Below are 12,492 nucleotides of genomic sequence, written 5' to 3'. Positions count from 1 at the left end.
GCTAAGCCAAATCTGAAGGTCGGGCGACTGGCTAGTTTCTCGAGCTCGGCACATCTACCTACCCGAAGCAAGAGAAGTAGACACCTGAGAGCTATCGACGACATTCACCTGTTCAGTCGCTAACATGTTCGGTCTCTTTTGACTCATTGTTCCTTTAGTAGGACCAAGGCGCTAGACAGAAGAAAGAATTCTTTTTCGTCTGGTTTGAATCTCATCAACCACCTAATCCATTATGTTTTAGCGAACGACATCCACCTCGACCAACCACCGTCAGACATGCACAGCAGTAGATGCTGTCCTTCGTCCCAGCGATTCCTTTATCCTACAAAGACGGCCCTCTACACACGTCCCACCTACCCCTCCGCCCTGGGAGGGACGCTCTCCTCTGCCCCGGGAGGGACGCTCTCATCTGCCCCGGGAGGGACGCTCTCATCTGCCCCGGGAGGGACACTCTCCTCTGCCTCGGGAGGGACGCTCTCCTCTGCCCCGGGAGGGACGCTCTCCTCTGCCCCGGCCTTCACCGTCAGCCGAGCAGAGCCGCGCACCCCGCTGACCCTATACCATCGCGGACCGCCGATAAATCCATCCGCAGCCAGGCACATATGTTCAGCAGATGGCGGCGCCATTTCAGCATGTGTTGAGCCCGCTTTGGAAACGATTTCATTGAGCCAGCTCGCGGCGGAGAGGATCTGCTCTGGGCTCCATGGACGCCCTGCAGACCGCTCCGCCGCCGCCGGGCAGACGGCCCAGTCGGCGCTGCGAAATGGATCCAATAATGAGACCTGATGGCCCGCTATCACCCCATCGCTCTGCGCTAACTTCTCTCTCATTATTTCCACACCTCTTCCTTTCTCTATCTCGCCAAAGCTCTTTCCCCTACGTCCCAGCCAGCTCAATCGTTTTCCGCTGCAATGCGTTGCAAACAAATACAAAATTTAATAGGCCAAGAAAGGAATGAAGTTGAACCGATAAACTCTGACGTCAGGTCATAGGCGTCAAGGCAGGGGTTCGTTTTTTTTTTGGAGGATAAATAATTTCACCATAGATTTTAGATATAGTCACAGAGCTGCAATTTCGACACCATTGTGTTTATCATGCTGATCCGCTCGAATGATATACCTAATCTAACATACCTACTTTCTGTTTCCGAAGAGTCAACTCTTATTGTGTTGGCATTGGATCAGGGGAAGGTCAAGGCTGCTCTGAGGCCTCTTGCACCAAACTACCTAGCTAGGTAAAATCGAAAAACCGGTTTCAGAATAAGATAATCTAACGGTGGTAAATTTGTTTGCAATAGCCCAATACATAATGATGCTACATGTGCTTGCTAAATTTTGCACATTAATTGTTACATTTGAGACTCGGACTGGGCATACGATGCAAAATAATCCGAGCGTTGGTGCAATTTTTTTTTGAATTTTGCATCCCAGTTGCACTAGAGGATTTTGGTGCAAGAGGCCTCTGGTCGCGAAATCGGTCGAGGGAGTTCATACAACAGTCATTTCGATTCTGAGCTGATTGCTCCTTTCTCGATTCGCTGATTCAATGTGATTGGCAGTTATTGACGAAAAACCCCGATTGTCTGAGAAGCGACCTTAGTGACGCCTATAGTTACCTACATGACATCACTCATTCGTTAAGAAATAAACTTAGCTCGAATGTTGTCATGTAAATAGACGCATTGACGACACTAAAACCCGCCACGTTTCGGTTGAGCGATTCACAGGGTCGAATTAAAGGGACCCTCCCACCTTCAAAAAAGTTAATGAATTGGCATAAAAGTGATGTCGCTAGGTTCAGAAAGAGCAAAAACAAATATCTACCAAATTTCATCGAAAAATATTCACCGGTTTTCAAGATATTAGACTTTTACTTTTGTTTACTTTTTGGGATCTCCGCTGTTCCCAGCGACTTTATTTGAAAGTGCGGCATTTGTTGCGCGCAAAGCAGCATATACCACCGCGTGCTACAAAACGTTTTAGTCAAACATTTAAAAATCGTTAGATATCTGCGCTGACGTCACACATTCAGAGGGGTATTCCTATGCATTAGCCCCTCTGAATCAAAATGCTGCAATTTTGAAATTCGATATTTCCGATTTAAGGCATTTCTCGATGTTGTGAGTGCCGAAACCGGTAATTGTGAGCCAGGGACCCCATTTTGGCTATCTCAACTCAAATCTAATGTTGAGGTGGGAGGGTCCCTTTAATCCCAAATTTCATTTTTACCATTACGTAGGTGGTATCATTTGAAACACTCCAATATTGAATAATTAAGTTAGTGATTAGCTTATTTTTCATTGTGATGGATGTCTATTTACTAACTACATATTTCTCATCACGTTTAACGTAGCAAGTCGTTACAGTAGGTTGATATGTCTCTAAAAAGTCGTTAAATCATCGCTTCATTTCTGAGTCAGCCCGCGAATCCAGCCGCTGCACGTTTTGGTGACTTATTCGGGTCGTAATCGACAAGGTTCCGCACACATCGACAGCTTGTCTCCATCTCAAATGTGAATTTGACAATATAAATTCATGATGTCGCCGGTCGGCCCAATTCCATCCGGTGACCGGGCCGCACGAGGCCGCCGGTCGGCCGGCGGCCGACGGTTCCCACTTACGACCATATCACTCGGACTGATGCCCCAGGGCGCTCTAACGTCCCGGCCATCCCGACCCGTCGCCCTGTGGTGACCCTTTCAGCGGCGGACCCGGTGACCTGGCGCTCTCGGACGACTTTGGCCCGTTCCCTCCCCCGCCGGCCGTCCCGACTGACCCGACAGTCGCCGAGCGGCCGGCCGGCAGTTAGGCGCTACTCGTTGTTGTGCCATGCTGTCCTCTGGCTGCCCAATCTGGCTGATATCGTTAGACGGGCCCGTCGAATCGATGCGGGGACGCGTGGCCGGTCGGTCGGACGGTCGGCGGGCCGGGCCGGACCGGGTCGGACCGGCGCCGCCAGTCCACCTGCAGGCGACGCCCGGGGCGCGTATTTTGAATTCACCATAGGGCTCAGCCACTCCTAGCGGAAAATTCTGGGGAATTCTCCCCCTGGCGACAAATGTGGGGAAATGAGCATAAATGTGTAAGTCCCTAGAAACTAATTCGTCCCAAGAAGTCCCCCACTACATTAGTGATGCAAGTTTGACTGGGGTATATTAGAGATGCAAATTACATGAAAAAAGATGTTATATTTTATGTTAAGATTGAGAAACCGTGCTTATAGTGGAAGGTATGTTAATGATGCAAACATATTAGCGAACTGGGAGTGGTCACTGGTCACCTGCTAATTTTGCGTCATTCCGCTAACGCTAGTTGAGCCAGTTATTGCTTGAAGCGTCATAACTTCGGTATAACTATACATCATTATTTGTTGGCTATTAACTGAGATCTGATTTCTTTATCTTTTAAAGAAGACTTAATATAAGAGAGATGGTAGCATCGTCTTGGTGTCATATCTGATCAAAGCGGCCATCCTCCAATGTCCCAACTTACCCCGCGGCGGGGGGTCAGTTGGGCCAGGGCCTAAGGCAAGTTGGTACACTAGGAAAAACAGTTTATCTAAACACATTTTTATTCATGTTTCACATGAACAATCATCGCTAATCCATGCGGGCATTAACGACAAAACACAAACGTTTGCAGTACTCCTGCGGCAAACAAAAAGGCACACACGACGACACTAGAAGAGAATATTTTCACAGCAAGAAAATCACTTTTGGTACCTGAAACACATTTGTAGCGATTATTAACAGTACTTACCTCAGCACGCGCCGACACCACGTTGACAAACAGACGGCGTTACTGTGCATGTACAAAATAAGTTTGAACGCCAACTGTCGAGAAGTATTGGAAATATCCCTTCCGTCCCAACTTACCCCCCCCCCCCCTGGCACCAACTTACCCCGGTCTCCCCCACTTCACCTCTACCACTCAGCGCCCCAGGGGGCGGTTCTGGTCAACACAGGTGGCCAGGCTGTGGGGCGCCGCCGACCGCCTGGCGGAGGCTGCCACGTAGCCGTGCTCCCCGGTGCGCGCGGAGCGGCACGGCCGTCCAGCGGGCCAGCGAGCGCGCCCCCGCACGTTGGTGCTGGTGCGACGGGCAGTGCTGGTCGGCTGGACCGGAATCTGGGTGGCGTTCCGCCGGCAGCCCTGCGCACCCCCAAACTGGTGCAGAGCGGACTGGCGGCCAGCAGTGGGCAGCTGGCCCCACCTCTGCTGGAAGGCAGCGGCAGCCCTCTCCCAGGTGTCGTCCTGGACGACTGCCTCGCACATGAAGGCTGCCCACTCCTGGATGAACGCCATGGTTTGGCGCGTCCGGTCATCTGAGCGTCGCTGCTCAGCTCCACTGACAGCCGCCGCCGCAGCGGCGGGGTCCTCGAAGTCCATTGCGTCGTCGTCGTACTCCTCGGGACTCGGCGACGGCTGGGGCTGCGCGACTCCCGGGGCGCTGGCGGGCGTGGGGCCAGGAGGTGACGAGGTGGACGGCTCGGCGACCAGAGGGTCGAACCAGTTGCCTGGCAGCTGCTGGCTGGTCCCCATGGCGATGTCCATCAAGGCCCTCCGCGTCTCCTTTGTCGCCGTCGCCTCCGGCACAGCGCCAGTCTGCTGCCGCACGGCTCGGAGGTGTTTGCAGCCGCCAGTCCGCCGGTTCATCCTGCAGGTGCAGGCGCCGACGTTCAGGTCCACCAGGTAGGTGATGCCGACCGACGTCAGCGACTTCACCTGATAGGTGAACTCCGTCACCTGTGGGAGGGGCAACACATAAAATCCTGTAAAATTCGTATGTACAGTCTGTCTTAAAAGTACCGCGCAAAGTGACGGTGGATCCATCAAGCCTTACTGAAGAAAGGCCTGCTTTACTTTGAAAGTCACCGAACCAATTGACCTGGGGAATGGACGAGAATATCAATTGTTTTGATGACTCAAATTGAGCAGGCCCTTCCTCGGTCAGGCTTGATGGATCCACCGTTGCTTTTTCGCGGACTTTTAAGACAGACTGTACAACATAAACTGACGGACGGTTACTTGTACGAAAATCCGAACCTGTTCATTCGCCCCAGTACTGTCAGCTTGGCCTTTTAAAACAGACCCCCAAAGGGAAAAAAGAAGAAACAAGAAAAAACGCGAAACGAGTCACGAGATGTGGCACACAGCGCCAACACCACGCGGCCCTACAGTGGCACAGCGGTACAGTGACAGACTCTTGTGTGTGAATGCACAGCCATGTGGTTTATTGGTGCTTAGGGGTGCGCCGATTGCATTGGTCACTTTGCACAGCCATGTGGCAGTACGGGTGGGACCAGCATTGGAAAACGAGCTGTCTTATGTGACCTTAATCAGTTCTCGTGTCATGCAAAATACCTGCGTCACAGTGCCCGTTTCTTGGCTGGTGCCGCCCGCTGCCGGCCGTTGGCCACGTCGCACGCCCTCCTGGCGTAGTGCTTGCTGAGCTGGACCGTGACGAAATCAAACAGCTGCAGCAGGTTGAACGCCCGAGTCCTGGAAAAACAGCGCGTGTCAAGCGAATATTTCAACAATTTCTTTGCAGCTATAATTAACGGTAGACTGCCATCGTATGGACACAATAAGGCTTTCAGAAGAGCAACCAAAAGCACAACTAACAATTTCACAACCTACCCGAAATGCGAAAGTATGTTTTTCTTCCACATGTAGGGTTAACAGAAATGTAAAACCGTGATATTCACAAGTTAATCGGTGTTAATCCATGAAAGTCACAAGTTAGTAATTAACGTCTTTGACGAAGGGATGTATGGTCCAATTCCGTTTCGGGGGCTTCAGGCTCTGAACTTTGGCAGACACTGGGGAAAATTGCACAGTCCTAGGGATTTTGATGGTGTTTTCGAGAACATTTTACCGGCTCACTCTCAGCCCTCCGACCTATATTGAAAGGAAAAACTACTCCCCTGCTTTGGCTTTTTTCCAATTATTTGTCTTTATTAATTGGAATTTGTCTGTAACTGCAACTTTGACATTTCTTCAACATTTGCCACTTTTGGGCAACCTTACAACTTGAAATATTTTAAAATAGTAATGAATCTATCGCAATACCTCCGGTCACCGAAACAGTTTTACAATCAACTTAAGTTAAAAGACAGGTTTGTCTATGAACGCCAGGTTAACTGTTTTATTTATTGAACCGCAATTAGGTGAAACATATGAATAAAGACTGACCTGTAGAGGACAGAGTCTTTGAGGACTCTGAAGGCGGACTCCACGATGTTGTTCGTGTTGTGTCCCCGGGTGGGGACATCCGTGCGGAGACACAGCGCCCACTCTTGACGGCGGGCAGCGAAACCCTGCAGGTACTGGTCCAGCAGTGGGTAGCGCTCGCCCCACTCGGTAGCCACCAGCTCCATCGTCGTCGCTATCTCCGCCTCATTGTTGGCGTACACGAGCTGTTTGGCTAGTGCCATGATAGCCTGCCTGTGCTGGAAGAAAATGCACAATTTAACTTGTATCCGAGTGTGGGAGGCGGGAGGGGTGCAGGGTGAAGGGTGAAGGTAAATGTAAATATACGGGGTGTTTGAGATGAAATTAATCAAACTCATTTACGTTCTTTTACAGCTTTTAGACCAGTATCACTGCATGTCTATTCCTGACTGCCAGCCTATGCCTGTCTATGCCTGACTGCCTGCCTATGCCTGCCTCTGCCCAGCTGTCTGCCTGCCTCTCTCTCTCTCTCTCTCTCTCTCTCTCTCTCTCTCTCTCTCTCTCTCTCTCTCTCTCTCTCTCTCTCTCTCTCTCTCTCTCTCTCTCTCTCTCTCTCTCTCTCTCTCTCTCCTCTCTCTCTCTCTCTCTCTCTCTCTCTCTCTCTCTCTCTCTCTCTCTCTCTCTCTCTCTCTCTCTCTCTCTCTCTCTCTCTCTCTCTCTCTCTCTCTCTCTCTCTCTCTCTCTCTCTCTCTCTCTCTCTCTCTCTCTCTCTCTCTCTCTCTCTCTCTCTCTCTCTCTCTCTCTCTCTCTCTCTCTCTCTCTCTCTCTCTCTCTCTCTCTCTCTCTCTCTCTCTCTCTCTCTCTCCCTCCCTCTCTCTATGTCTCTGTCTCTTTCTCTGCCTCCCTCTCTCCCTCTCTCTCTCTCTCTCTCGCTCTCTCTCTGTGTTTCTCAAAAAGGGGTAATTAGACAAAAATGAACGGAAATTCATTCCCAGTAGAAACTACTCACTTGCTTGTCGATGCCATGTTTGCCGTTGTGAAGCCATCGCCAGACGGCCTGCAGCACGTGAAACGTGCACAGCAGGAGCCGCGCCTCAGGCCACACCGCCGACAGCGCGTTCCGCTCGGCCTGACAGTCGTCCGTCATGAAGCACAGAGGGCCGCGCCTTCCACGCCCGCCAAAGGCGCCTGTCAAAGAAGCATTCTCGGTCAAACACGATATTGGATTTTATACACCAATGCACAACTGACTGGACAATTCAGAGTTTAGCCGCCAGATATGGGAATTCATGGCAAATGTAGGTATATCGTACCGTCTGGTAAAATCCCGACGAGCAGCCGGAAGGCTTTGTCCACCACGGCCTCGGTCTCCGAGGTGGAGACGATGACACCGAGAGGCAGACCACCGGCCGGGCTCCAGCACATCAGCAGGAAGACGCGCTGGCCGTGCCGGTCCATCCCTCCTGAGGCGTCGACGAAGACCACCTCTCCCGCGTCGGGGAGCGTGTGGACGCGCTCCATCAGCGGCGTCACCGCCGCGATCACCGTCTCGCCGTCCTCGACTGAGACCGCCGTGCGGACGTCCTTCATGTGGCGGATGAGGTCCATGGTCTCCTCCTGGGTCGAGGCTGGGTAACGCTCCCGACAGTGCTTGTAGTACAGGCTGAAAACACATTGCATTGTCAATTGACTTCCAGCTGCAAGTGGTGGTCAGTTTCATTTTGTGATAAAATACCGATTGCATAACAGTGTACTTATGGTTAAGCTTCAGCTGTCCCACTTGTTCCTGATTCGTCCTAATCAAAATATAGCTTACCCCTCAGCGCATTGAATTACACAAATCCAATGTGAAAATAATGTTAACCTGCGCTGGGCCGGAAGGGGGGCGTCTAGACGCCATTCCCTTTCAGGTTTTTCACGAATAGCAGGAAAACGGAAATGACCCTGACACATAGGCGTACGTAATATGATTATCGATAGCTTTTACTAAACCAGAATGCATTTATCGCAGCGTAAAATGTTGCGAGTTTTTAGCACAACACAATTCATAGATAACAGTAGAACTGGATGTGACACGAAAGCAGGCAGATTGCAATAGGGGACCCAAAAATTGTCAATGGCCAGATCAGTCTCGGATCGCAACCACATATCCCAGACATGCGGCCTTCTTTTCTGAGTAGCCCTATCATCTCTGCTCCGTGTAACGATCAATTGCATCTCATATATGAGAATCATGTGTAACTTTATAGGGAAAGTCTAATAATTTCAGATACTGTCCCTACAGACTTGCTAACTTGTGGCAGTGTGGCTTTGCATCAAGCTGTTAAAAACTTACTAGTAGACGGCCATCCTATCTGGGACAATGGCTCGGTCTGCGGCCACCGACGGGTAGGCGCTCCCATGCTCCTCCTGAAGCTGTAGTTTCAGGGTCTCCAGCGCCGTGGAGGGCGAGTGGTGGTGCTGGAACAGCTCCATCAGCCGGGCCTTCGTCAGCTCAGAGACGCGTCGATGTCTCAGAGCGGCAGCGTTGTCCACGGCGTGGTTGTGGGGCTTCTTGTTACATGTCACCCGTAGCTCGTAAGCCGCGCATGGGTCTGTAGACCTATTCCTGGAAAGGGTGGATTCGTCAACAAATATAAAAAACACGAGACGATGGTGTTATTCAGAAGAAATTCCGCTCCTTCCACGCACTTTTATAAGGTACCAGCAAGAAACCTTTTGAGGCAAGGAACGAGCGAGGTGAAATGTTTCGGATTATCACCGTTTTTAGTTTTCTGAGCCAAGATTGGCACAACTAAGAAAGATAGCGACTTGAAATCTTTTCGGCAGCGAACTCCTTCATCAAATATGTAGTTTTTTCAATTGCGGTTGATCGTTTGATCAACTAAGGCGTTTGTAAAAAGCAGGGCTGCGGAGTCGGAGTCGGAGTCGGTCGGAGTCAACAGTTTTGGTCGGAGTCGGAGTCGATCTTTTTTCTTGGCCAGAGTCGATAAGATTTTACCGACTCCGGCCATGTAGTCCGAAAATCGCCTTCCATCAAGTGAAATTGTTGTCTGGTGAAAGCAAAATGGCAATTATCCCGATGATCCAAAGTGGTCAGACAACAAAATCGACCTACGATTTTGATCAACCTTTTCTTTTCTCCCGAAGTTCACGTCTCTGCACTGGTTCGGTGAACCAAAGGGCCAAATAAATGCTTTCCAGAACTAATAGGTCGGAGTCGGAGTCAGAGTCGATTTTGTGAGGCCGGAGTCGGAGTCGGAGTTGGCTAAAGTTGGGTCGACTCCGCAGCCCTGGTAAAAGGTGCCAATGACAAAAGACGGTGAGAAACTTGCCGTTTTGGAATGTTGGCGACAGTCACTTTCAGGCGCAGGGGGCACCCGGTGTCCTTGGCGGATTGGTTTTTCCTCGGACGACTCGGCTTTTCTGGGACGTCGTGGTGACAACGAAGCCTGGCCTGAAAAAAATTGACAACATTAACAAAAGTGATGAAATCAATTGCCACTCATTAGTCCGTCATTTAAATGAGGATGAAAGTTTCTCGATTTAAAAACGTTACCTTTTTTACTGACCCTGAACATGGTGTTTCATTAACCCGCACCTTCCTGCGATATAAAAGAGTAAAAGTTACTGGGTGCAGTGGCGCACCCAGCCAGGGAGGAGTCAGGGGGACAAAGGGGTCAGCTGACCCTCCCGAAATCTAGCGGGCCCGCTGGTAGGTGCCCGTCCAGTCCTCCGAGACACCCGGTATGACGGCTGGATGACTGGTCCTCAGTACGCGGCATCAAGCTGGGGATTCATGCAGCGAGCCCAGGCCGCCGGGCCCTCTGTCAGTAGACCCCGACAGGCTTTCATACGGCGGGTCTTTGCTGAACCCTCAGGAGGCTCTGCACCAGCAGAATTTTCCATTAGCGGGCCCAGGTCGATTGCTCGGGCAAAAGTACCCCCCTGCCGAGCTTTACACGGCGAGCCCAAACTGGTATTTCATAAACTAAAGCTCTCACCCAGTACACCACCCTTTGGCCATTCGACATGGAGTCGTACGTCGTCAGGGTGATGTTGGCGGCCTCTTGGTACAGCTGAATCCACTGCAGGGCCGATTCCTTTGACGCCGGACGGACATCGGTAGGCCACAGTGGTGCCCTCCATCAACTCCTGAAACGAAATAATGCAAGGTCTCACTGGGGTATTCTTGTCTGGGACCAATGCACGATCGTATTACCGTAATAGTCAGCTATAATGCAGATGACAAATACTTAGTGACAAGACGCGTTATATTCAAATACAGATCACCGCACACACCACTCATACCAATAATATTGTCATTCACAATTGATAAAACTTTGTTACTGAAGCCTGTGGGGAAAGTTGATAGTTCCATTTTAAAAATGCAAGTTTTCATTTATGAAATGATTGCAACATGGCTCAAACCAATTACATATAATATGTGTTACTGCAAATTGAAATTGCCATCATCAGCAATTGCTATTGCTATAAGCAAATTGCTATATTTGATGCTCACCGGTTCCAGGTCAGGAATCATATCAAGCTTCTCGCACAAGATGTACTTGGCATCAGCCTTCCAGATTACTTGGAAGTGATCCTGTTGGAAGAAGGAATGTTCCATAAAGTTGGTGGCGGACTTGTACCTATTCAATATTTAATATCAATATAGTAACAAGGGTTACACGACTCATAATCTTCACTTACAGCATTTTTTAAAAATTATGTAAAGATTATAATTCTGCTGGTGATACCTATAGCCATGTGGGTAAATGTCAAGTTTAAGTCCTAAGCAGATTTCATGGATAATTTTTTCATATTCTTACATTATTTGGCCGGTACACATGGAGGTCCCCGCTTCAAAATTAGTTGATTTTGAATTTAGTGTTTCTGACCATTATTTGACATCCTGAATCCAAAAATGATACTTATATGTCTCGTAACTAAAAGAAAAACATAATCAAACCTGAACTAACCTTACCTTTTCACCTATAACCTACCAATCTACTACCTACAAACCTACAATGCAACCTAAAACTTACAACCTAACGTAACCTAAAACATAATTTTTTTGCTGTTATAGATTTGTATCAACAGCGTCACAGTTATAGTTAGGACCTAAACTTGACATATACCTGTATTTCTTGCGCCCTAACCCACAACAACAGCAACAACAACTGTATTTCTTGCAAAGAACATGCACCTAAAATGGAAATACTTATTAATCACCAACCTTTTCCAGCATCTTGAAGCATATATAGGCCTCCGCAATAAACGAGCAAACATGAGACACGAAAAAGGCGCTTTGGATTAAAAGGCGCGCCAGTGGCATCGGAAGAGCTGCCAGATCGGCTGAAATCCCTAGCGCGATTTCGCTTTTTTCCAAGGTGCCTAGAATTCCTCTAGGAATGGCTGAGCCCTATGGTGAATTCAAAATACGCGCCCGGGGCGCACCCTCCCGGAGAGCGAGCGAGGTGCGGCGGCACTGCAGCGACCGGCGCGCGGTAGACGGTGGTGCGCCGACCGGCCGACCGGGCGCACTGTGGACGGCGGAGAACGAGCCGGGACGGGAGCTGTAGACAGGAGCAGTCTGACCCTGAATACGACTGTATACAGGCTCGGACCCGCCGTGGGCTGAAGTCGTGAACCGAGTGCGTTTGAGTGACAGCTCTTAGGCCATCCAGTGCGCGGCGCCGTGCAGGGTTATCACCCGATTCGTGCAAACTAGGTGCAAAACAGTGCCCATTCAGTTGGTGTACGTGCAGACAGTGAACAGGGCGTTACGATCGGCTCTGAGAAGCTCGTGTCTTCAGACGGCGAAAGGCGCCCGGTTAGGGAGCTCAGCTGATTGCTGCCAGCCTCACAGTTCCCAGGTAAGCAGGCGGCGAGACGGTTTAACGAATCCATACCTAAGGTCAAGGTCTGGCGGGGATAGTCAGACGATCGGACTGTAACTGGGTAACGAGGCGCGGATAAAAGCGCCGTGGAATAGAGCAGACATCGTAACGCTGCCTGGAAGGGCTTTGAAGTCGAGCTTCACAGTCAAGCTCTTCACTAGTGCTTATAGGGACGTGCTTCTAAGGCTATCTTTGTCTTAAAAAGGTCGCTGCGTGATAGTTAATTTCTCTATAGTGTCGTCGGATGCTGAATAACAAGTAAATTACGTGGATGTGTCGATAATATCTACTAGTCAAGTAGTCAGCTAGTAATTAGTAAGCCAAACCTAGTCATGAAATGCATTTACATTTGCAAAGTGTGAGCCATGCTATTTCCAACTCACATTTGGGTAACTTGTCGCGTAATGCGCGCAGCCTGGTTC

At 49.9% G+C, this 12,492-nt stretch overlaps 1 protein-coding gene across 1 annotated transcript; it reads right to left on the bottom strand.

The window, feature by feature from the left end:
• Positions 1-3,556: 3,556 nt before the first annotated feature.
• Positions 3,557-11,613, bottom strand: LOC122389465. Its single transcript, XM_043381569.1, has 10 exons — positions 11,407-11,613; positions 10,693-10,773; positions 10,175-10,325; positions 9,506-9,627; positions 8,506-8,778; positions 7,484-7,833; positions 7,180-7,358; positions 6,192-6,448; positions 5,361-5,498; positions 3,557-4,742 (listed from the first exon to the last, which is right to left on the bottom strand). Exons 3-9 carry the CDS (start codon positions 10,202-10,204, stop codon positions 5,366-5,368), a joined length of 1,344 nt encoding a protein of 447 aa, XP_043237504.1. The 5' UTR covers positions 10,205-10,325; positions 10,693-10,773; positions 11,407-11,613; the 3' UTR covers positions 3,557-4,742; positions 5,361-5,365.
• Positions 11,614-12,492: the final 879 nt, after the last annotated feature.

Source organism: Amphibalanus amphitrite, unplaced genomic scaffold (assembly GCF_019059575.1).
Source record: "Amphibalanus amphitrite isolate SeventyFive unplaced genomic scaffold, NRLGWU_Aamphi_draft 000019F_arrow, whole genome shotgun sequence".
Taxonomy (NCBI): domain Eukaryota; kingdom Metazoa; phylum Arthropoda; class Thecostraca; order Balanomorpha; family Balanidae; genus Amphibalanus; species Amphibalanus amphitrite.
Note: the sequence above shows the minus strand (reverse complement) of the source record. Positions and strands in the feature narration are given on the sequence as shown.

Coding starts and splice junctions, on each gene's coding strand:
- LOC122389465 (XM_043381569.1), bottom strand. CDS start 10,204: ATGTCGAATGGCCAAAGGGTGGTGTACTGG. Junction 9,628..10,174: donor GCCAAAGGGTGGTGTACTGG/GTGAGAGCTTTA, acceptor AATTTTTTTCAG/GCCAGGCTTCGTTGTCACCA. Junction 6,449..7,179: donor AACATGGCATCGACAAGCAA/GTGAGTAGTTTC, acceptor ATTTTCTTCCAG/CACAGGCAGGCTATCATGGC.